At 48.5% G+C, this 25,729-nt stretch overlaps 1 protein-coding gene across 1 annotated transcript in view; it reads right to left on the reverse strand.

Moving 5' to 3' along the window:
* NOC2L (NOC2 like nucleolar associated transcriptional repressor) overlaps positions 1 to 25,729 on the reverse strand; it is a 43,387-nt gene that overhangs the window by 11,019 nt on the left and 6,639 nt on the right. The window contains exons 9-16 of the mRNA XM_034068625.1: positions 23,915 to 24,028; positions 23,078 to 23,266; positions 21,545 to 21,684; positions 17,517 to 17,628; positions 10,681 to 10,794; positions 10,445 to 10,546; positions 5,702 to 5,845; positions 203 to 316 (exon numbers count right to left, since the gene is read on the reverse strand). Coding sequence (XP_033924516.1) covers positions 203 to 316; positions 5,702 to 5,845; positions 10,445 to 10,546; positions 10,681 to 10,794; positions 17,517 to 17,628; positions 21,545 to 21,684; positions 23,078 to 23,266; positions 23,915 to 24,028 — 1,029 coding nt within the window. The remainder of the gene's footprint in view (positions 1 to 202; positions 317 to 5,701; positions 5,846 to 10,444; positions 10,547 to 10,680; positions 10,795 to 17,516; positions 17,629 to 21,544; positions 21,685 to 23,077; positions 23,267 to 23,914; positions 24,029 to 25,729) is intronic.

The following is a 25,729-nucleotide window of genomic DNA, read 5'->3' on the forward strand; positions in this document are numbered from 1 at the left end:
CACAAGGAGCTGAAGGCACCAGCTAGGCTGCTGTCCAGCCACACTCATGCTGTGTCTTAATGCCCAGCCTACACACTCAGGCAGCCCATTTCAGCTCACACCAGTGGAGCTGGGTTTGATGAGCCAGAATCCCACTGCCTTGTCTTGTCTTGTCTTCCCATAGCACAGACGATGTTCAGTGAGTTGGGCATTCCATCCTTACCCTTTCTTTGCCACTGATTTCCAGTTGTATCTCCTTCTCTCTCAGCTTCTTCCACTGAGTATAATACTTGGTCAGAGGTGTCCCCTCCTCTTTGACTTGCTTCTCCCATTGCTCCTGAGGAAAGAAGGAGGCAAATATAAGGAAGGTTCTCAGAGCAGTTTTCCAATACAACTTTGGTAAATGCAGGGGTTCAAGAGTGGAGGGAAGATCCTTTCCCAGACCACATTTTCCCACTCTCAGTGTGGTGGCCTGGAATGTGGCAGCCTGGATTCCTATTTCTCCCTTCTAGAAGAGGCCTGATCCTCAGAATTGCTGTGAACTGACAACAGGGCCTCTGAGAATCAGCTCAGTGACTTCTGGTGTCCAATACTGCTATCTTGGCTTTGAATATCCACTTCTCTAGCTCTGGTGAGAAGACACTGACACAGAATTCAAATCAAGCCTCCTGTAAAGCAAAAGGAATGACTTCAACTGAATCCTGAAGGCAGGAATCAAAGGGACAGACCAGAGGATCTACCAGAACAAAATGCATCCCCCTGCTCCTTCAATGAGGCATTTGATTACCTGAGAAACCTCACACAAGCATTTACAAGACCTCAGTACCAGGGATGTCTGACTGCCTGTTCCACAGCCAAGTGCTTCTTCTGGAAACAAACATTCCCCTGCAGGGTCTTGGACTCATCCCAACCTTGAGAGGGCAGAGCATGAGGAAGTGCTGAGCTTGTTTCTGCTGTCCAAGCAGGCAGAATAAGCAGGTAAGCACTGTGAAGGTGGGAAGCAAATGAGATGGTTACGAATCCCTTTATGCTTCAATCATTTGGCATGTTGGTGTGGGAAGTGGGGGGATTAGGTCCTATTAAAAAGCATTCTTCTTAAGCTGCCAACATCCCTATAGCTTAAAACCCACAGAGAACTGTACCTGTTCACTGGATTACCACAGTGCCCAGAGGCTTTGATCACCCCACAGTAAAAATGGAAGCAAAGACATGACATACAAGTAGGAACTGAAACAAGCAAAGGAGCAATAGGAACAAGGGTTAGCACAGATACACTCCACAATCAACCCAGGTACAAAAGGAGTACCCTGGATCCAGGGCTAAGAACAAATCCAGAGCTGTGGGTACACAATCCTTGTGTCTGAGGGTGGGAACAAGAGGCCAGACCATCTTTGGGGCAGAAAACACAGCAGCAGAACGCAACTGTTTCTGGGGAGCTGAGCCCCCACATTAGGGAGCTGTGGTGTGCTGGCTGCAGCCTGTGAACCAAGGCAGGAGAAGAAGCAGTGTATGAATACAACAGAGCTTTGGATAGCAGCAAAGGGCTCCCAGCTTACACCGACAAGCATGTACCTACTATATACTGTGGAGTGAAATACATCATCCTATGCCAGCTCCTGATCTGGCCCATCACTGGGAGGGAAGCAGACACACTGTGTGGTCTCTGGAGCTGGCACCAGGAGCTGAACTCTGGCAATTAAACAGTGACCAGCTTGTGTCACCTGCACTCTAATAGCCCAGAACCGACTTACGCATCCCACACCAGGCACTATCAATACTGCATCCTGGTAACCACAGGTCCCAGCCTGTCCCACAGGACTGCTTGTACCCCAGCTCCAGGTCTGCAGGGCTGGAGCCTGTGAGCAGAGCTGATGCACTGCTGACTCCAACAGTGCTGGCGAGCCCAGACGCCAGCAGCAGACAGCAGAGCTTTCCTGTCAATCTGACCCACCACTATGTGGCAAGAGGAGCAATTCCCAAGGAGAACAGAGTCACCCCATTTATATACATCAGGCTCCTATCAGGCTGCCAGCTGCAATCAGGCAGTTTGTTAATGCTGCTTGGGATGGACAGCTTCTGAGAAAGCCTCTTCTTGCAGAGGGCAAAAGTCTGCTTGTTCTGTCTGATACAGCTCTTTTGCTTTTAAAGGGAGCTGAAACCCAGAGATTAAAAAGACCATTAAAACGCTCCCATCTTTCGAGTTAGAACACCTCATGAGAGAATGGATGCCATCCCACCCATTTCAACCAGCTCGAAGTCTCTTTCTATTACTGCTTCTGCATCACTGTGCTATCAGGCAACACCCCAGCACAGCTCAAGCCTACATCACATGTACCAAAGATCATCACCCGCCCTCCAGAAAACCCTCCCATCTGGTATGTGAGATGGGGATGAACTCAGAAGATCTGGTAAACCCATGGAAACAAGGCAATGCTTTCCATCAGCTCACTCCCTGCACTTCACATCTCATTAAGCACCATGGCCTGCACTGCTCTAAAATGAGGGCTCCCCAGCTCATGGCAAGGCTGTGACACAGTCCAAAACACACTGCAGCTCCTTCTCCTGCCCTGCATTTTGTCCCTGCCAATCCAGGGCCCACACCAGTGCAGACAACCCTAAAATCACAGCTGCACATTCTGCATCTGGATCCCACTTCTGCCGCAGGCTCTGCTTTCTTTGGCTCCCCTCACAGTAACTATTACAGGGACCTACCAGGACTCTCAAAAAGCACTGACCTGCCAATATTAACCTGCTGCTTACAGGGAAAAGAGAAGTTCTCAATCTTAAAATTACATGGAAGAAGTCAGGCTGAACACATCTGGTGTGCTTACCCCTCCTTACCGTGGTTCCTGGGATGCACAGAGGGATCCCTCCATGTTAACATTGCACCATCATGCTCCCCTCCACTGCACTAAGTTCAATCCTCAGATTGTGTCTTTAAAATTATATATATTAATATATATTAATTATATCTATTTTATATATATAGACCCTTAGGTAAAATCCAGCTTTCTAAAGCATGCCCAATACTCTCATTCCCCCCATGAAAGCCACATTTCAGCACACTGCATGGAAGAATTAGCTCTGAATTTGGAGTTCCATTACAATGGAGCAGGCATAAACGCATGCATGTGAAAACCAGAAAGCATTTGCTTTCAATTGCTCTTGCTGGCAAGAGGGACATGCAAATACCTCCCCTTCCTTCACCCCCTCTTTCCCTTCCCTTTCCTGGCAGTGTTTGCTGATGAGACGTGCCAATGCCCCACATATCTTGGAGACAGGCTGGCAAACTCAACCCAGACTTCGAGGGACACTCCAAACCATTCTGGGAAGCCCAATCTCTGTGGGAGTTATGGCCCTTCTTAAGAATCTGCATCATCTGCTTGCAAAAGTGTAGGGAGAAAACACAGGGGCTCTTCTACCCCATGGAAGTACAGAGAGGGCTGTCTGCTCCCAGGAGCACTGATATCCCATTAAGGAAGAGAAAGGCTCCCTCCTCCCACAGCACTACACCACAGATGTAAAATACAGACTGCACAAGCAATCCTCCCTGAGCAGCACTTCACAATGGTGTTCCTCTATCCCCTTAAAGGGCAGAGCATCCATCTCCAACCAGGCTTCGCCAACTGGTGCCTGCTTCCCTTATTCATCCTCCTGTCTGTTACCACCCTTCCAGAGCCAAAACTGCCTGATCCCTGCTGCTGAGCCACCCAGACATCCCTGGGAAAGCAAGTGCATCAGTGTCAACTCGAGACCTCCAGGCAGCAAGATGTTAAAAGAACCACTTAGTTTTACACAAGGGACTGCAGCCAGAGCTGCTGGGAAGAGCAGACAGTGGCTGAGTTGTTGGAAATCCACTTTTATTCAGCCAACCACTTCCCCATCTGCTCCATGGAGAGTCCCAGAGGGTGCAATCTCTGCCTCTGCAGAGCGGGTGGGTGGTCACAGCATTGCCTGTAACAAATACAAAGCCACAAGAGCCTCACCACTTCACTCCAGACGGGAAGTGTGATTCCTTCAGCAAAACAGGCTAACCCAGAATGGCATTTACAGAACCAAGTTAGACCCTTAAGACACTTCCAACCCAGGTCCATCAACCCCTTAATGCCAGAACAGTGCTGCTGGGTCCTGGCATTGATATGTCAGGATTTTAAAGGCTAATTTTCCTGCAGTCCCTGCATCTTAGTGCCTGAGGACACATTAGTCTGTGTTGCAACTGCTGCTCCATGCTCAGCTCCATTCCAAGAGGTGGAGCTTTCCAGTGATGCAGAACTGAGGACTTCCCATAGATACCATGTGGACAGAGCCTACTCTGATCCATCGATTACCTTGCAGAGACATTTTCACATCAATCCTGCCAGGAAAGGAAAGCCAAACCCACTACTTCCTCTCAGTAGTCTACCTAATGTCAGGCACACACAGGCTGCTGTGCTGGATAAAAAGCAAAGCTGAAATATCCAACACAAAGGACACACAAAGCTTCATTAAAACACTTCCTTTCCTTTCGAATACCTCAGAGTTTAGGTCAGGTCAAGAGGTCCCCAAAGAATCCCAGAATGGTCTGGGTTGGAAAGGACCTTAAAGCTCATCCAATTCCAACCCCCTGCCATGGGCAGGGACACCTTCCACCAGAGCAGGATGCTCCAAGCCCCTGTGTCCAACCTGGCCTTGAACACTGCCAGGGATGGGGCAGCCAAGAAGGATGGAGCAAGGCAAAAGGAAAAAGCTTTAACACGAACACTGAAAGGAATGTGCTGATAATACACTACATCGTCCCCAGGAGGACCTGGCTCAGAGCAGGCAAACTCCTGGAGCAGGGAAAACAAGGAGAAAGGCAGCATCTCTCAGCCTGTTAAGCCAGATGGACAACTATTAGCTAACACACCCTCTAATACACTGTTTTCTAGCTGTGCTACAGTTCATTTCCTAAGACAAGAGGGGGGTCTCCATCATCACCAGAGGCAACTCCTCTTCATCTCTTCACTAAGGTAGAATCCCAGTGTTTAACTCAACTACTCCACAGGCATTAAGAACCACCCAGATCCAAAGCAACTTCTCTAGGTGTCAGATACGCTCAGCATTTGCTCTGCAGGCAGGATGCTCAGGCTGCAGAGAGAAGAATACACCAGGATCAATCTTGAGGAGCAACTGCAGTGCAAGATGCTTGATGACTGTTCTTACGGCTCATAACTTCCCTGATTCTATAGCTCTGTCTCCACAAGGGCCCAGGAAAATGGAGAAAGGCTTGCCTCAGAACCCTAAAGTGCAAGATATCAGTCTGCCAATGGCTTGGTTTTACACTGCTGCAGTCTGGTCTCTACAGACTAGGAGTAAGCACCACTCTTACAGAGGCAGCAGAATCCCCCACATCACTTCAGGCACAAACTGGCACAGGAATAAATGATGAAAACCAAGAAGCTTCTCATCAAAGATGCCCCAGCAAAACAAGGCGCTTCCATGCATGTCTGTGTGTTATAAATAACAGAAGGCACATAATAGAAGGCAAATAATAGAAGGGCACGATTTATGGACTCTATTCCATGGGGCTCTTACCAGCTACAGCATCAGAGCCCTGCTGTGTCCAGTTGTTTATGAACATCTGCCCCACCTCACACCCTCCCATTTCCATGATCCCATTGTCCCCCCTCCCTCTGCCACTGGCCCAACCCCAGCAGCAGCAGCCTGTCTTTGCAGGCAGCCCAGATGGAAGGAGCAGGCTCACCACAGCCTCCTTGCTGGCCACGCCAAAAGCAGCTTTCTGACGCCTGCTGGAGATGTAGGCAGAGTTTTCCTGCAGCTTCTCCAGGAGCTGTCGGATAGGCCTGCAGTAGTTGGCAATCTTGCATTCCTTCAGGAAGGATTTTAGCTGGGAGGAAGAGAAGGAGAGCAAGAATGAAAGCAATGTAATCATTTCCATAAAGAGATCCCACCCCCAGTGACAGCATGAGGCACCTCTTCCCTTCGATTCATAGCATACCCCAGTGTATCACCACTGGGGTCCTGCTACCCTGGGCTGGGAGGATGCAGTGACAGGCCAGATGTTTGTACAGAATCCAGCTCAAACCCAGCTCTTTGCACCTGTAACACTACTTCTTTCTGGAAATGAGTTATCAGTGGAATTCAAGCGGCCAGCAGGAAATAAAGCCTGAGCTCTCTTTGGCCTCTGCTCCTAGATGGCATCATAGCTGCAATATCACTGTCTCCTGCTCAGCCAAATAGGATGAGGGACTGTGGGCCAGATGCAGAGACAAGGAATAACAGTGGATACGTGGATGATAGATGACCAAAGGCACATGAAACTGGAACCTTCATCTCAGCTGGGACCTGCAGACATTACCATGATAAAGGGCTTCTAGGAAAAGCACGGTCAGTGTTGGAATGGGAATACCAAATACAAGAGGCTGTGCATGAGACTGATGCTGGGCCTGGAGGCAGACTTTGAGAAGACACTTCAAATTGGGGTGGACGTGTCTGTGGACTGGGTGTAAGAGTCTGTCACAGCACAGAGGGAAATGTGGTGCTGCTGCTGTGGGTCAGGACAGATGGGTAACAGGGGGTAAAGTTTGCTTTATGTCTGACAGTCCCAACCCAGCTTCAGCTGGCACCACTGACTGTTTAAGGGTGCAAACCCACACCCCCATCACATAACCATGTCCAAAATCAGCCTCTCTGTGACAACTTGTGCAGCATGTGCCTACAAGATGCTTTCTTTCAGACCTTACATGCAACCCTCAGGCCAAGAACCACCCTGCCAGGAAAACACAAACCTTGTTACAGCCAGAAAGGGCAAGGACCATCCTACTCACAGAGAATGTGGCCCTGCTCTCTCTCTGCATCCAAGGCACTTCTCTACTGTCAGACAAAGAGACTTCATTGCACGTTTTGGTGTTGGTTTCCTTTTTATCTCCGTTGTCCTCAAGCAAACCTCTTTTCTCTCTGCTAAAGATTTCCCCTCCCAACACAAACCAGCCTCCAACACCACTGCACTGTTCTGGCACCTCCAAACTAAAAGCTGAGGAAGCAATGGAAGCCCTTGCTGACAGAAAGAGAGATGGGGATGTCCACATTGACTCATGGCTTGAATTCCAGTTTACTACAGTGTCTGCTAACAGTTTTCACCAACTCCAAGACAAGCCTCTGGAGTGCTGCCCAAACTCTGCAGGCCAAGCTCTTTGTTAGAGCCCTATATATATACACACACACACAAATATACAATGCACAGACACTTGATTTAGAGAAAGAGATCCAATAAGGCAAAGGATAATGGTTAACCACAATGGAACATTCATTTCAGTTGGGACCTGCAGATGCTATCATGATAGAGACGAAGGGTTTCTAGTCAGCAGACATAGTCCTGCCTTCTCTACTTATGGCTTCAAATGTTCTGGCTAAAAACACAGAGCTGGAGGAAGGAAGATGATGTCTCCTTCCCAGCAAGCCTATATGCTTGCTTAATCTCACATATGAGCAGGTATTAAATGCTGATCAAGAGGTGACAGTCACACCTAGCCCCTCTCTGTCAGGACACTGCTCTCCTGATAGGTGTATTGCTGCAGCTCTGCTGTCTGCTACACACATGAAGAATGTCCCCCATTACCTAAGAGCACAGACTTCTCTTGTCCCTTTATCCCCAGCATACACTCACCCTGCCATGGGAGTTAAAATGCACACTTTCACCTTTCCACAAGGCATCCAGGCATCAAACAAGTACAGAGAAACCCTCAGCAAAACCATTCTGCTGGTGAAGACTGTCCTGGTCTCACCCCCCTCTATCTAAACCATTCTTTTATAGGTGCTGCATATTTATCTCCACTGAGAGATGCATTTGTCATTCCATTTATCTCACTTGATCCCCCCAGCTGCAGCCCCAGATCCATTCCATCCGCTGCCACATACATTATCATTTCTCTTCCACTGCAGAAGTGTCACCAGAAATCCTACAAAATCTCTGCCTCTATCTGTGCAGTTTGGTGTCGGGTGCTTGCTCTCACAGCCCTATGCCTCATTTCTTCTTCTTCCCCCCCCTTCCTCTTCTCTCCTACCCCTGCAATCCCTCATAGTTCCACCTCTGTCTGCCACAGATAGTAATGAAACATAATGAGATCTCAGTGCTGTGTTGAGGCAGGGAACACAACCAAGAAGGTAAAAGGTGGAGCAGAGAAAGGGACTCTGTGTGTGTCTTTTTCCACTCTGCCAAATACAACAGTCGTATCTCTGCAGAATAAAAGCAATCAGAAAACATGTGTATGTGTGCATATATCATTAACATCTCACACTGGTTTCCAGCTAGGCAGCTCTGTGATTAGTGGGACTGATGCTGTCCAACTGCCTGACTTAAACACCAGTGGTTTACACCCTAAGAGACCACAGCAAAACCCAGCTCCTCTTCCTGTAAGCGATGCAGGGAACCAGAAATGATCTGAAGGGGCTGGCCATGTGTTGCAGGGAACCCAGATCAAGCCTGATCCCTCACCCACAAAAAGGAGAAGGAATATCCAGCTTGGGATAGAGCGCAAGCAGCAGGAGTGGCTGCTGGCCAGGCAAGCCAGCACCTCCTGCCCTTCTGTAGCTGCAAGTCGTGCCTCTGCCATGCCACCTCCTGCCTTCACCCAGCAGAACCCCCCCCTTATCCTGCCCAGTTTTCCCTTTAACCTCCCTGTGTGATGCCTGTCAGGGCTCTAGAGAAGGGAAGAGGCAGTCTCTTCCAAGCATCCAGGCACAGAGGCTCTGAGCTCCTTACCAGCCTGCGGAGGCAGTACCACCATGGGGTCGTGCCAGTGGCTGGGCAGAACAGGATCCTTTGAACTGTCTCCTGCTCTGCCTCTCCTTTCCTTTAACGTCCTCGGGTGCTTCCTGCCTTCCAGGCAAGGACTCAAAGCTCAGTTTGAGGGCAGCTCAGCCTGGCTGCTCCCAAAGCCGCTGACCAGAAGACAAGGAACTCAACCCCTCGCCAGCTGGAACACAGCCCCTACGACGCGGCACTGAGAGAAGCGTGAGCTCATTGGAGAGGAAGAATCAGGACAGATGGATTTGTACAGTTAACTGGAAGCTTTCCAGGAGAAAAGCCTTCCCCACACACACACGCTTTCCCGAAGACTCGGAGATTTTGGGAAGCCAACCTCAGCACCCCAGCCCAGCAGACGCCACGAGGCTGTGGTTAGTGGCAGCCAACTAGAAATGTGATAGCATTCATTCTCTGCAGAAACAGAGGCTGGTCCCAGGGTGTGTTTGGAAGCCACAGGGTGCTGGGTGCCAGAGGGCCGTCAGCCGTTTCTCATCCCAGCTAGAACATCGGCTCCGACAGCTCCGATGCTCTCAGCAGCTGCTGGCTGAGAGGAAAGGGCCTTGTTCACTGCCAATAAGGGAGAGGCACGCAAAGAGCAAGCACAGGAGCTGCTCCCCTAGCACAGAGAGTGCCTGTCAGCTCACATCAGCCAAAGCACCCTGCTGCCAGCTCGGCATGGGCCGTGCCAAGCTGCAGGGACCCAGCCAAGAGTCATGCGTCTGATGGATGCCTATTACACAGAGCAGAAACAAGACCCAAGTGGGTCCCCGCTGAGACACTGCACCCACATCAACCAGAGGCATCACAGCAGCAAGATGTGCAGGGACAGGGTCTCTTGGCAGGCACCAAAGCAGAGGTGCATGTCCCCATGGAGGATGTAACAGTGTGACATGTGCCACTCCAACAGAGAGGGCTGAGAGGCAGGGGGGGAACAAGCTCCAACACGTTTGCACTAAGCAATCTTACTGTTCAAAGCAGGGAGGTCACTGCTCATTCAAAACTGAAGCCACCCAACTAGCAAGGTATTAGGGAAGGATTATGCACAATGCACCCAGCTGCACAGCATTCTTCAGCAGTCTGACTGCAGACAATGAAGTAAGTAAACAGGATGTGGTTAGGAAGAACATCCTGCACTGTGGAATGGCAGGGGAGAGGGGAAGGAGACTACTTTGCAGGCACCACTGTTAGGTGGGAGACAAGAACTGTACTGGGTTGTAGGGAGGGACCTGGGGTGAAAGTGCCCCAGTTGATGGAAGCACTATGAAAGGAGGGAAGATTGCCATCTTGTGGAGAGCACGAGGGAGGTTGGGAGGGAAGGAAAAGCACGGATCACAGCACAGATACTGCTCTGAGACAACCCAATTCCAACAGCCAAGAACTCATCTGTGTTCTGTAGTCAAGACCGTATCTCTACAGCAGTTACACAGTTCGACTCTGGCTCCCAAAAGAGCAACCAGCTCCACTGTCACCTACCTTCAGCCTCCTAATTAGATGTGATGCCTCCAGAGATTTGTTCCTTCCTAAGGATTCCCCAAAGCACAAAGAAAACTGTAACTAAGAAAAGCTAAAAGGCTCTTCCCTCACCTTACGAGGACCATCCTGAGTTCCCTGTTAGCTTAAACAACTTCATCCTGCTTTGTGCACATTTACAGCATGACCAAGAAGAGTCTTAAACCTTACCTGAATGATAGTAGGGAGAACCAACTCTGGGAATCCAATGCTGTAGGCTTGGCCATGAAGATACTCAAGCATCAGGTCATAGAGCTGGTCAATGAGTCCATCCTGAGTAGGGGAAGGAGAAATAGAGATATCAGATAGGAACTAAACCTTGAGAAATGAGTCTCCAGCTTCAGGACAGGAACACAAAGTCAGGGCAAGCCTGTTGCTCAGAGAAGCTGTGCTGGGGTTCCACTTACTCGATAGGCCTTCTCCTGCAGGTTGGCATTGGAAAGCTTCAAGATCACTGCAAAGTTTATAGGTTTAACACTAATACGTCCTGGCTTCTTGTTGAAATCCACTTGTTGGAAAACCTACACCAGAAAAGAATGAGTGTAAAGATGATCCCAGCACAAACCAAATACCAAATGACTCAACCAAGGTCATGCAGAGCTGAGAAGACAATCCACAAATCCCGATTCCTGCTTGCCTCTTCTGATCACTGTCCCCCAGCTTGCTTCAATACCCTTGCAAACACCAACCACACTTGAAGCTTCAGAGACCAGGGTATGAAAGATACCCCAGAAACGTGAGTTAAAGGAAACCACCATAAGGAACAGCACAAGAAACTCAAGCTTTGTTCCTCAGACTCATGCTTCTCATGGCAGAAAGATCATACTACAAAGCCTGAGTGTATTTTGGAGCTGTCCCTTAAGGGACAAGAAATACTAAATGTTGCTTACACCAAATCCATTACCCTTTTATTGTCACTGAAATAACTGTCCCAGGAAGCAGACACCAGTAAGTCCTATTCATGCCCATAGCAGGGGGTTGGCACTGGATGATCTTAAGGTCCTTTGCAACCTAAACCATTCTATTATTCTATGAACACCCCGCACCAGGCAAGGTTTTTATTCTAACCCATTTCCCATTGGTGTCCCTTGTACCAATTCTAATTCAACTGGCTTTGAATTAGGGCACATTATTCCCCATGGCCATTTCATTTAATAGCAATGAACATGCTGGCTCCTTCCCAGAGTCTGAGAGGAGTCCATGCACCCTGCTCATCCAAGTGATGAGCACACACAAGCTCTGGGGTTCAGATGGATGCTTAGGCAAAAGCCAGACCTTAACCTTGCTTTTGTGCTCTTCCAGAACTTGCTTAATGATAATGGCTGGGAACAGAAATATGAAGGTGTGAAGCTGCCATAGAAGAAAGAAGAAATCAGAGAGGAAAGTCACATGTGTGTGTGGCTCTCAAGCTTAGATTTAATTCACAAGAGCCATTATTGCCTTAAAACTTAACAAACTGGAATTGAGACTAAGATCTAGGAAAGCCCTTTCCTTACTCCTTTTTGGGAGGAGTTTCCCAACTTCACTGGGGAAAGAGTAACATGAATTAATGAGAATCTCCATTCCTTTCCCTGCAAGGCTACAAGGGGCACATGGGGAAGTGATCTTCAGCTGAAATCAGCTCAAGCCACAATGAGCCTTGGTCCTTCTGCCCTAGGTAGGCAACAGGGTACTGTTACCCCAATAACCCTTGTGTGTTGTGCTGTTCTTCCTCTGAAGCTGTGCTACAGGAAGGAGCAAGAGGAAAGATGCTCTTTCCTATGCTGATAGAGGCAGACCCCAGGAGAAAGATGGCAAGAGCAGTAAAACCAGCTTGATGTGGGGCAGCTTCCCAGAGACACCCATAACAGGACAACAAACAGCAATCAAGGGAAGTGTTCTCTAGTAATGGTATGACAACCATTAAGGAGGTTGTTAAGCACATCCTGCTCACCCATACTTTGGAGCACCTCAAAAGCAGCACAAAGCTCTATCCCTGTCCCCAAAGCTTATAAATTGCACTCCTAAGCAGGAAATAATTTCCCTTCCCTCTCTGCAGCAGCAAGACATTCATCATCAGCCCCCAAGCAGCCCAGCAAGGTGGGGATGCAGCACACTGATTGCTAGAGGCTGAGGTGAGGAGGCAAGGGAGGGTGCTCAGGTCACCCCAGTGCTCCCAAGGGCAGAAAAGCATGGAGACCACTATTGATTTCTGTACATTTTATTTGTCAATCCAGATTATTTGGAAGGGGGGGACACGAATCTGGTGGCTTGTGAAAACAAAGAGCACCAGGCCTGGGAATCAATGCTATAAACCTTGTTATGCACAGTTATTTCTTTGGCCAAAACAGCAGTATTGATCCCTAAGGTCAGACACATTAAAGCAAAAGGCATCGGGCCCTGAGGGATGCCTCTAAGCAAGGGGGTTTGAAACTCTCCCAGGCCCCGGTCAGGATGTGTGGGATAAGGGGAAAATGTGGTTCCCCCATCTCCAGACTATGCAGGAGAGGATGACTGGTGGCCAGGAATGCCGGAGCAGGGCGGAAAGGTGGTAATGAGGGACTAGAGGGCCAGAAAATAGCAAAAGGCAACAATTTGGCTGAAGTGATAACCACAGAGGAAAGGACAGGGCAACACAGGCAGGAAGGGGAAGGCTTTTTGGCAAGCTCAAGCTCACAGAGGACTTCCAAGGGCTAGTGAGAAGAGTGCTCACACACAGTTTATACTGGCAGAGTGCAAAGCAGAGACCCAGCTCTGCACCCACAGCACTCGCACTGTTCCACCCCATCCAACCCTCTCTTTCCCTCAGGCTCCAGCAAAGGCCTCCTGGCATCTCCTTTGATCAGCTCAAAGCTGGCTGCCCCAGGCCAGCTCACAGCAGGATCCAGGGCTCTGCTGGGCCTGCCTGCAGCTCTCCCTGAGGCCTGGCATCCACCTCCTACTCGTATCTTGAGTATCTCCAACGAGAGACTGATTTATGCAGCTTGTTCTAGCCTCATCCTATAAAACTGTTGGTGGTTTTCATTTGGGGGGTGGGTTTTGGGGTTGTTTTCCCCTGCAGTGCTTTAGTGGGAGCACCTGTATTTCAGTTCCTGTTTATTGCATCTCAGCACTAACTGCCATTGAGAGAAATCTGGCTTCAAATCTCTTTATTCACAGAATGAGTGAGGTTGAAAGAGAGCTCTGGAAGTCATCTTGTGCCCTGCTCAAGCAGGACCACCTAGAGCCAGGTGCCCAGGACCATGTCCAGATTGTGTCTGAGCATCCCCAAGGATGGAGACTCCACAACCTCCTTGGAGAACCAGTGCCAGTGCTCAGGGACCTTCATCCCTGATCTTCATCTTCTTGAGGCTGAACAGTCCCAACTCTTGCAGCCTTTCCCTGCATGAACGGATGCTTTATTCCCCTCATCTGTGGCTCTTTACTAAAGACTCACTCCCATATGTCCATGTTTCTCACCCCCCTGAACTGGAAACAGCACTCCAGCTGTGGGCTCACTAATGCTCAACAGAGGGGGAAAGACCACAATCAAACTGCTGGCAAAGCTCTAACACCCTCCCCTCAGCTTCATATCATGTGCAAGGCTACTGATGGTGCCATTCTGCCACACCATTTGAACCATCAGTGAATGTGATAACCACTATCAGCCCCCGTATCCATTTCCAGTGTACATCACAAGCCTCTAGCTAGATTTCACGCCCCTGATTACAGCATGAGCCTTGGAAGATCAGCTGCCTGTCAATAAGCCTTAGAGCTTGCTTATCTAGCCTGCAATTCATCAGCTTGTCTGTGAGGAAGCTATGGGAGATGGTATCCAAAGCCTTGATAAAGAGGGGATAAACAACATCCACTGCTCTCCCCTCATCCACTGAGCCCATCATCTCTTCACTGAAGTCTATTAGCTTGGTCAGGCATGATTTCACTCAAACAGCCCCTGGTACCTGCAGGGCTGTAATCCAGAATTTAAGAGCTGCAAAGTAATGGTGAACGGACAAGAATGAGGGAAAGGAAAGATCCATCTTCAGCTTGCTCTGTCTCAGCTTCCAGTTCTGCCTCCCTTTTAAAGGGGGCAGAGCCCATGTCTTGTAGAAAACTCATTTCAGAGCTGTGCTAAATGTAGGACAAGCTCCAGCACTGTCAGCTCTCCAAGTACAACCCTCACACCAGTTCCTCTGTGTCCTGGGTTCAGCAGTAGCAGTCATTTTTCTCCTTCTTGGTAGCTGGTGCAGTGCTGTGTTTGACTTCCGGGCTGGGAATGGTTGCTGATAGCAAGTATGTTTTGAGTTACTGCTCGAGTGTTTGCTTTGTCCAAGGCCTTTTCTGAGCTCATGCTCTGCCAGGGAGGAAGCAGAGACAGGACACCTGACCCAGGCTGGCCAAAGAGGTATTCCATACCATAGCATGTCATACCCAGGAGGTAACCGGGAGAGGCCTGGAAGGGCTGGAGCTCTGGGGGATGGAGGAGGTATCGGTCGGTGCTCAGTTGGGCAGGGTGGGGTGAGTTATGGGTCAGTGGCTGGTGAGGTGTTGTATTCTCTTCACTTATTGTTTGCTTTATCATTATTATTTGTAGTAGTAGTAGCAGGAGTTATTTGTGTTATACCTTAGCTATTAAACTGTGCTTATCTCAACCCATGGGGGCTACATTCTTTGGATTCTCCTTCCTAACTCTTCGAGATTTGGGGGAGCAAGGGAGGGAGTGAGTGCACAAGCTGTGCGGATTGGTTTAAACCATGACACTGACACAACCCACTGGATGCTGCACTCCAAGCCCCTGAGGACTTTGGAGCAAGCTGCATGACCCAAGCCATTCGAGTGTCAATGTGAAACACTCCTGCCTCCCTAAGCACGTCAGGGTTAACCTGCTCTCCTCATCCCTCCCCAGAGAAGCCAGCTTTAAATTGGCATGTGAAGTATGTCTGGGGGGCAGATTGTCACCTTCTTTAGCCCCCTTCCAGCTGATGAGCCACCAATCTTCCTGCAGCAGCAACTACTGCCTATCACACAGGAATTGATGGGAAAAAGCAGAGCCTGGGATCACACAGGCTCCTCAAGGACAGTAACAGTGCAAGAACAAAGCCTGCTTCACACCTTCTCCCAAGCCACCTCCTCCTAAGATGTAATTTTAGCTGCTTCTGCTCCATCCTGGAAAGCAGAGTCAGAGGGGAGAAGCCCTGGATGCCTGTGATGGGGAGCATCAGCCCTTGTCAAGATGCATCAGGCAGGCAGCTCTTATTACTATTGGCAGGGGCTTGGGGAATTCCTGTGCCTATGGGAATTGTACAGACATTCAATTTGCTGTCTCTGGAAAGCACAGCAGCGACAGGGCTGAGACAAGAGGTAGCAAGGCTTGGGTTTGCTTGCTGGGGAGGAGGAAGGGAAACACAGTTACAGTCACTTCCTGCCCATAGACTCCACACTCTGAGACCATGGGAAGTCCTCTTTAAAAAGGGCACAAAATAGAGGGTCACAAACCCAACAGCTATTCTTTTAATGCACTTGGATTCAACCGCAACAGTGACAGAGCAGCCTTTCCTCCTCCATATCAAATAGAGCATACTTTATGCTGGAAAGGTTTCATTCTGCTCCCCAGACTCCAGTCATGTCCCTCAAGTTTACTTTTGCTTAGAACTAAAACACTGATCAGATCCTTGAATCTCATTATGGTTTGGATAAAGGGCTTTAAATGGATTTTGTTTCATGGCATGGGACAAATGGCCATTGACTCAGTCACTGCTGAATTTGTAAGCTGGTAGAAACGGGCTCATAGTTAAAGCTCTGTGGCTGGGCATCAGGGTGCAGATTCTCCTTCCAGCATCACCACAGCCACCCTAGGACTTTGAGAAGGTCACTTCACCTTTATGTGCTAAAGCTTCCTACCACCTCATCCACACAGCTGGAATACCTCTGCCTGGAAACAGCTTATGGAGACACACTAAGAGGTTGTAAGAGGGCTCAGATACCACTGCAACAGAGAGGAAGGAGCTGGGAAGAGACGGAATGCTCCTGGTAACTCCACAGAATGTTAGAGAGATCCCTTGCAGGAGATGGGCAGGAAGAAGGGAAAAGCTGACAGCGGCAGGGAGTTTTGAGTTTAACATCATCCCATTCTTCTTAGGTTATAGAGGCTGAAGCAAAATAACTGATAAAGCAACGTGAAAGAGCATGCAAGCAACACACATGCACACATTTACCCTGCCCCCATCTCTCCTTTGTCACCAGCACCTGGACAAGCTAAACTGAGCAGTGCCTCACACAGCAGGATCGGATGTGGTCGGGATGTGGAAGCTGGGCGGAAGCACAGTGTGCAGTGTGGTAATGTCTGGCTGGGGCCTGACACACAGATCAGAGCAGAGGTGCTGGGGCCAGAAGGCCCCGAGGGGAAAAAGGTTTTATCTCTCAGAGCACTGAAGAGCAAAAAGCATCCTCGCCCCAAGCTCCATTGTCCCAGAGGGGAGATGCTGCTATCACTAAATCTGCTTGGCAGGATGTCAAACATGCATGAAGGAGAGGAAGGAAGCAGGCAAATGGCAAAGCCACACGGGGCAGGGCCAAGGAGCAGCAGAGGAGGCAGGAGAGCAGGAGATTTATAAACACCACTGCCTTCCATAGGCTCAGAGGATGTGGTTTGCAAAGGACGTTTATAACAACACGAAACCACAAAAGCCTTTTGCTTCAACAGAACTTGATTAGGAATGAGCTTGGCTGACTCAGGTCATTTATTACAGAAGTCTCCCTCCTCCTCTTCAGTGTCCAGCCTCATGCCAACCTACGGGGGCTTCTGCGTCCCTCACCCTGCCCTGTTCATGCTTCTTCAGTGAACTCTGGCTGCACCACTTCTGCACCACCTTCTCATGGCAGCAAAGTTGCAAAGACCCTTGTGGATTCCTTTCCCTTTGTCTGAGGTAGAAATCCTTCTTCTTGCTACGATATGAACACACCAGCAGCATTAAGTAAGTAACTGGGGATTTACTGCAACCAGTTGAACCTCTGAACCTCTTTGGCAAATCCATTGCCTATTAAGTTGCATTAAACCACCTCAGAATGCATTTTTGCACCCACCTGATCTTAGATACTCTCTGCTCACAGGCCAATAAAGGCTTAATTCTATTTGCTAACCAAACAATACATCCTTGTCTGATGCTGTTTGAAAGGGAAGTGAGCAACCTGCGCAACCTTGGGAGCTGTTGGTAGGTACAGTGAATGAATGTGTTGATCAGGCAGCAGGTACCAGCTGTTATTAGGTCTGCAGGAAGCAACTAACCTCCAGGATAAATGGCAACACGGGGATGAAAGTCCTGGTGTTCTCGGACAACAGTGTAAGTGCACGGATGCAGTGCATGCGCAAGGGGTAGAACCGAGACGTTGGTACCAGCCTAGAGGGAAAGAGATAGACATTAGGGCAAGTTTATACCTGCAGCCTTCAATGACACTTGAGAGCTTTTCCTGCTCTCCAAGAGACAGCTTTAGTTCTGCACAGCAATCTGAGCTGCTGAAGCTACCCCACAGTTGGAAATAGGATTCACACATTCAAGCTATAACACTAACACACATTCCTGCAACCACAGCACTAAGTTTCCAGCTTCTGCTGGGAGAAAGTGCTACAAGAGCTTTGCAGATGAAGTTTGTCACTGATGCTGCTCAACACTCGCAGCTCTCATGTTCCCAGCACAGGTTGGTAGGCAATGAAAGTGGTAGGAACCAGCAGTAAAATGGCAATCTAAAGCAGTGAGTTTAACTAAGAAAAGGGCTCCCCCAACATACCAGAGAGACTACAAGGAGGAATATGCTTCCCATTTCAGGCTCCGTACCCTCTGCATACCCAGTGCTCATGCTGTGACCTGAACATACCCCTCAGTGTGGAATGTTGCCGAGGCAGATGCTAGACTAGCTAGACCTGCATATCAGAAAGGACAGAATAGGAATGAGAGTGACCTCTCACAGCCGCATCTCTTCCACTCTCCAATCCAGAGCTATTCCCATCTCCTTCAGAGCAGTGAAATGTACATTTGAACAGCCAGTAATGAGCATGGAGTGGAAAAGGCCAGACTTCCTTTGACCCCCACTTCAAATGCTTATGCACTCAGGTATAGAGAGAAGTAGAGCCAACTCCATTTGTAAGGTTGGCCCCGAGAAGGGTCAGCTCCCCCAGCACCACATCAGCCAGAGGACACAGACCCCATTCCTGTATCCCTCTGGAAACCTCTCACTCTGAATGACCTGTACCTGAACACATGGATGGCTCCAGCATTAACCAGGACTGTTTCAAACAACCCAAACCCCACAGTTGCAAGAGGCTCAAGTCTGACCAATGAACCCCTCCCCAAAGAGCCTGCAGAGCCAGCCAGGAGGGCAAAGGGAAGATGCTTGAGCAGGCATCATAAATCACCTACATCTCCCCAGCTCCAAATAGTGAAATAATTATCATTGGATCCATTACAGGAATAAATCTGCTCTTCACCCCTGCTCTGACACCACTGAGGATGACGAAAGCCATTCCCAGGAATTAATTGATCGAGGAATAAACCTGCTAAGAGTATGGATTTACTGTAAACCAAGGCCATTCATTTTAGTGCACGCAGGGATGCAACAATCTGCCCCGCTTCCCAATAGCTGGATGCAGAGAGAATACAAAACACAGCTGGGTCCCACCTCTGCTGGGGAAGGTCCAACTGCCCACTCACTCCACAGTGCAGGCTCAAACTGACTCACATCTCATCTCAGGAGAGAGGTCTTTCCAATGCCTTGCCTTACCATCACTGCCTCTTGGAATGCCTGCTCTACGCCTCCCAGGACATGGGCTGTGGTGCAGAGAACAGCCTGAAGGCTTCTCCAAGCTTCTGTTTGCTTGCTGCAGCTCCTCCTGTTACACTTCTGGGTGACCATAGCATTCCTCTGGTTAGGTAGGACAGAGGAAGCCTCCTTCAACATCAGCCTCCCCCCCGACAGGACAGGTCACCAAGGGAAGCTGCTCAGGGACACCAAGGTTGTGTTTGCTTCTCCATGGAGACTGTGCCCTGCCCTGTATGTGCTGAGAGGCTGGAAACTAACCCTTAACAGGCACCAAAAATCCTCATTTAACTATAAGCCAGGGAGGAACTTCATTTTTATGCAAGGCAGAAATCCACAGAGACATGGTCAGAAAACCACTTCATAGGATGAGGGGAAAGGGGTATCAGAACAGGAGCTTTTATGACAACTCCTATTCAAAGAAAACCCAGCTACCAACTCCAATGCAAGCACATATACCTAAAGGAGGGACTTACAGAGCATGGAGACAGAAAAGCACAAAGCAAAGCAAGGAAGGGGAAATATCCATGTTCTGAGATCTCTGCAATAGCTATATCACCCCCCATGGGTCAAACTAACTGCAATCCTTCAGCTGTTTGAAAACAGCATCACTCATGGAATTGCCATGGAGTAATGAGCAAACCCTGCAATGAGGCCCTTCCCAGCATCCCAGAAGTCAGAAACCATCATTTCCAGCACTTTTGTCCAGTTGTCCAACTTCCCAGGAGCACATAATGAGCACAGATAACTTCCAGACACATATGGGGTCTATTTCAGAAGTATGTATTATTGAAAGTAGTTTAAATCCATTTTAGACGCTTGGAAGCAAGAAGGAGCAGGAAAACAAGGGAGCTAGCTCTGATTTTAGCAGGCAGCCTTCTGCTAGGTAACTTCTTAAATCACTTCTCAAGTTCTGTCCTGGTTCCTGCCTAGAGCAAAAAGCCTGTGATGGATGGTGGTTTCACCCCATTCCACTCCCACAAGAGGCCAAGAGCTGATCAGTCCCATGGACAGACAGACAGACACCCTGCTCAGTCCTTGTGCTGGAGCCAGGCGCCACCTCCCGGTACAACAGGCACTGAGGAAGGAGAGTCTCCCAACACTATCACCCTTGGGATGTACCCCAGAGCACTACAATCAGGAGCAGATGTGAAAGAAGCTATTCCAGATGTTACACAGCAGCCTCAAAGCTCAGCAGCCCAGAGACACAAAGGGAGGGGTCACTGAAGCCATCTCCACCAGGAAAGCTGCTGGCAGCAGCCAGATACAAAGCAGCCTTCGAGCAGATGCACCCCCCTAAATGAGCCTTCCAGAAACACACAAAGTGGCCCATGAAGAGGAAATACCTTGACCTGCAGGCTACATTATTGTATCCTCTCACCTCAAATAGGAACAACCCAAGTTCTTCCACCCCACTCAGCTGCTACAGGCTATCCACATCAGGGGATGGGGCACAGAGATAGACTCTTCCTAGCCCCAATTTGGACAGCACTGAGAAGAGATGCCTGTGATCAGGAAGGAGCCACCCTCTTTATATCCTGGACATTGGCTTGGCTCAGTAAGGAAACCAGGGTGGGATTTAGTTCTATTTTCCCAATCATAGAACCCATCTGTTGGGTTCCCAGATCTCTCAAGCCTTGTCAGACAGTAAGTGTCCTTCAGCCCTGCCCATCACAGATGCTAAACTGTTCTACTTGCTGAGATTCACCCAATTCACCCCCCTTGGCCCCACATAGCTGATTTATCTGCCTGGCCAGGTAGAAAACTGCCTAGGTTTGTCTGCAAGACAACTAAAGCTCTACAAGAGCAGTGGGAAGCAGCCTGGGCACATGGGGGATGAGAAGAGGAATATAGGCATACTCTAAAGATCATTTAAATCTGCTTATCCTCATCACTACTGGGAGGTTTTCAAGGCTGGGGGTAGTGTTTTAAAGCTGAGAATCTGGTTAACAGAGCTAACAGGATTTCAGAGATCACCAGAGATGCAGAAATTCCCTCAATGCCATTTCAAAGCATATGAATTTATATATAAACTGATGGGAAAACAGACAAATTCTCAGCAGAGACATTAAAAACAATTAACTTGTCCTTGTTCTTCAAATTCTAACAAACAGGCACAAAAGAATACATCTTCTAACTGTATTTACACAGTCAGAGATGAGGACTTGATTCTGTTCTTTGCCACTGTTGGGTTCTGAGGCAAGTCAGGACATTCTCTTTGTCACTGTGTACAACTGGAAGGATAATCCTTCCACAGCCTGTGCAACTTCTATTATACAGAGAATTTAGCCTAGGAAAGAGTAACCTACACCACAACTTCCTCACCACCTAAACATACAGATGTTCACAACACATCTTCAGCTGAGACACTTCAGAAGCAGCTCTCAATTCCTTACAGTGCAAGGTTAAATCCAAACCATGCAACAGTAACACCCCTTAGTAACTGCTCTGCTACCTCAAGCAAGAGAGAGAACTGTAGCCAAAGACAAAACTCCTACTTACTTTATGCAGCCAATGATGACCTGTGTCAAAGGATAGATCAATGGCTCCATGACCTCACTGGGGTAGATCGTGCTGAGAACCCGGCACCAGAAGTACAGGCAGTGGATATACTGCCAGTTATACACAGACTGGAAGTTCTCCTGCAGGAAAGGCAAGAACACAGGCACAAACTTGAAGATGTGGCATTGAAGAGGAGCTCGCTGGTTTCTCAGCAGTCTCATTCTACTCAGCATTCCCCAAGAGGACACTGTTGAGAGAGGAATAACTAACATTTTAGCTGTCTCTGATGCTAGTGGCTAAGCCACCATCCAGCAAGTTTGGATGCTGCACTGGCAGCATTATGATTTGGTTCTAGTTAGTGCCTTGAAGGAAGTAATGAGCAACACACACTCTGCTTTTCTTTACAAGTATGGCTCATTTGAGAAGGGTGATTTAATAACCCAGCTCACAGCAGCTGCTGGGATGTGGCCAAGCATTGGGCAAACTTTAACTGTTCCATTTAGCCACAGTCCCTGGTCTCCCACAGGTAGGAAGGCTGGAACCCTAAACACACCCTTGTAAATTGTCTTCTGGCCTCTGCAGACCAGAGAGGGGAGAAAAAGGGTGTGTAATGCCAGAGTATAGATTCAAGCCAGCAAGAAATTAATCTGATTTCATCTGTATTTCCCCTCTCTGCACTCAAACTCCTTTGGTTATGTAGCAGATGCAGCTGGAAATGGTAGAGCACTCCCAGCTCTCACCAGGTCACTGAGATGTACCAAGAAGCTCTGTTCTCAGCATCTCCTGCATAGAACAGAGGTACAATCTGCTCTTGTAATCACTCCCCACAGCCGCCTACTGCTCAGTTTAAATTGGCTTATTGCTGGGATTTGTGCAGTTGTCATCTCGAGTTCCAACAACCCACCCCAGCTGTGAAATCCACTGGATTTAGTTCTTATCTAGGCCAGAATTCAGGGTGTAAGAAGCCAATGCAATCCAATTAGGGCATATGCAGCCCAGACTTCATTTATGTCTGCTCATTTATCCCCATGTCTGAATAGCCAGATTTAAGTGGTCACCAATCCTGCCATGTTTGGGAGCAGCTGAACAATTAATCCATAGGGGTCTGTTTTGCTAAACATGAATAAAGCCGGGATTAGCAATTCCACTCAGATTTCCAAGGTCAGACTGGAGGTGGCTGAAATCAGGGCTGCTCCCAAAAGGTCTGATCTGCTTTGTTCAATTAAGTCCTTTAAATAGTATGGACTTCACTGCAAAGATGCACACACCAGGGTGGTTCCTAATCTTCTTTACCTTGAGGTTTTGAGACACAGGCTGTAAACAGCAGCTTCAGAGTGGAAAAAGAGTGCCCAAGGCAGAAGATGGGAAGTACACCACAAACTCTTATAAACTAGGGAGGGAAAAGTGACTCCTACCCTGCAGGTACCTTTTCTCCACATCTTTGTTGAAATAACACAGACTATAGGGTGATCTCTGAAGCTCCCAGTCCCTACCATAGGGGGATACGTTATTTCCACACTGATGTGCACCTACCTTCTTCTTTATGGTCATTGCACTGCGCAGGTGAATGGCGAGCTGACGGATATAGATGAAGGCATGTTGATAAGAGGTGTGTGTGTCCAGGGCATACATCTCTGTCAGTGTGCGCTGCATGAAGTTGATCATGGGCAGGACATTGGGAGAGGTGAATCTGGAGTTCTTCACAAAGGCAATGTACATTTGCTGTGCAGAAAAGAAGACAAGATTACAACCACATAAGACAGAACAAACTCATTATTTCACTAGCATATCCCACCCAGGTATGCCCAAACCAGGGGTGAAGTGTACTTCAAGTAGTACTTTACAAGTCACTTCAAAGCAATATGGAGAAATAATAATCCAGCCTGCTGTTTCTTCAGGGAAAATGAGGAAGATTCTGTTTAGCAGAGCTTGGAGCTGCCTGTATCAGTGCTTCTCTGCAAGAACTGTACGATGGCTTTGAGCCATACATGTGTAAGGTTGGTCACAGTCCTCTAACAGTGGTATCTAAGCAAACTACACTTGGCAACCTCAGCTATTAGCTGAAAGATCAGGGTGGCTCAGTAGCACCAAGCAGTGTGCGAGCACTTGAGGAAAGCCCTCAAGAGGCTGAAGATGAGTACTTATCCAGCAGACAGACAAGTACCAGCAGACTTCCCTGCTATGACTCTGAATGCCTCCAGCAGGAAGGACAGTAGTAGGAAGCAGGATATCACTCTGTTCTTCCCTGTTTGACTTTCTGGAGGTGGCCAGCATCCTCCCCAGCACTTACCCTACCCAACAGGCTGCTCTAAGGTCATTGTATGTAACATGAGAAAGAAATCTGCAGAGTACAGAAAGTACCAGCCATACCTTGAGCAAGGGACTCAGGTACAGCTCTTTCTTGTAGCGGCAGATCTTGTTCAGCACAAGGAAGGCCAGGACTCTCACTGTCTCCTCTCCTTTGCTCCACAAACTAATTGCTTGCTGGAATAGAATATAAAAAGACACATGTAAGTGAAGGAATAAAGAGCCCTTCCTGGTTACAGACAGGCCTGAGCTTCCCTCCTTCACACCATAAAAGCAAGTGAGGAGGAAGATGACACGAAGATGGCAGGCTGTATTGTCACAGTATCAGCCACAGCACCAGCAGCCATTCTGTCCTCACACTCCAGTTGTGAGACCACACAAAAGGCAAGGCTGACATTCCCATAAGCAATAAAGGAAACTGTCCAAACCTAACATGTCAAAAATAAATGCACTCTTATTCACGGGCCTAAATACACAGTTGAGCTGTTGAGCACAGGCACCACCAAATCTTCCTCATCATCCCCAAGAAAGCAACATCACGCTGCATCACACATTGGGCCAATGCATCTTCCAGCCCAACTAAAGGAGTGATTTTGGGTCTTACACTGCATTCTGCAGAATACAACTCCAGTTACCATGAGCACCAAATTCCAGCTCCTCAAAGAATGCTATTAAAAATGTATTTGTCTCTGGAGAGGGGGCACCAGGGGTTGCATCCTGAATTTATCAGTGCTTTTCCCCTCTAGGCAAATACGTTGCAATTCCCAAGATACATCTCCTTGTGATAGCTCTGACTTAATTCCAGTTCCCTAGGCCTTCACTGTATTAATTCAAGCAATAGAACAAGGTTTGCAGGCAGAGACAGGACCTGTGTAAGGCAGCACTTCTGATGAGCCATATCCTTAGTCACTGGTACAGGCATGATGATGAGCACCCAGTGCAGTGTAAGAACACCCACACCACCTGCAGCAGGGTAAGTTAGTTTATGTAGAGGTCTGGGCCAACAGACAGCCCCCCACTGACTCATTAGAGTTTTACACATCTCTGCATTGCATAAAGCAATTGTATATTAGTCTCTCCTCTCAACTTCTTGAGAAGCAAGTGAATAGATTTTGCTCTTCCCAGGCCTGCCTGCATTTACCTGTTCAGAGCATAGATTGACTTGGATGTGTCAGGCCCTGCAGCAAGACCACAACGATGGCCGGTGCCTCAAGAACTAGGAATCCATAGTAATGAACTCTACAGGAAATCAGAAAGATTCCAACCACAGGGCTGAAAAAGCCTACTCTAAACTCCCTATTGTAGCAGCGAGCAGACTGCTACACCTCCAGGTATGAGGTGTACCAGCTTCCCATCACTGTATAGCAGTCATCTTTATCATCAAAGGGTTCCCAGCCTCATTTAAATGCTGTGTGGAAGCTTTCCATCTAAATGCCACCCAGCTGCCCTCTTCCACACCCCCTTTGTTTTCCTTAAGTGCTCAGCAGTTGTGACTAAGTTGCTGCAAATACATTCCACCCCCAGCTCTGGAGAGGGAAATGGTATCACAGACGTACACACACTCAGCACACAGGCAGCAATTACTCCATCTGCACTGAGGAAGCAGACAGCTTCCCCTGAACACCTCCGTGTCACTTGGCATAGGGATTAGTAGTAGCTACATGAAGAGCTACATGCCCACTCACCTCAGTGTGACAGCACTTCACGACATCTAGAAAAGGTGACACAAAAGAAGAAGGAATCCTTTCCAGAACCAAAAGAAAAGCAAGGGAAGAGGAGTACAAACAACTGAGGTGTCATGGAATACAGCCCAAATCCCAAAAGAGGCTCATCAGGAGGGGTTAAGGAAGTAACTTGGATCCGAATGACACAGAGAAC

The sequence above is a fragment of the Melopsittacus undulatus genome, chromosome 12 (genome assembly GCF_012275295.1).
Source record: "Melopsittacus undulatus isolate bMelUnd1 chromosome 12, bMelUnd1.mat.Z, whole genome shotgun sequence".
In the NCBI taxonomy this organism is placed as follows: domain Eukaryota; kingdom Metazoa; phylum Chordata; class Aves; order Psittaciformes; family Psittaculidae; genus Melopsittacus; species Melopsittacus undulatus.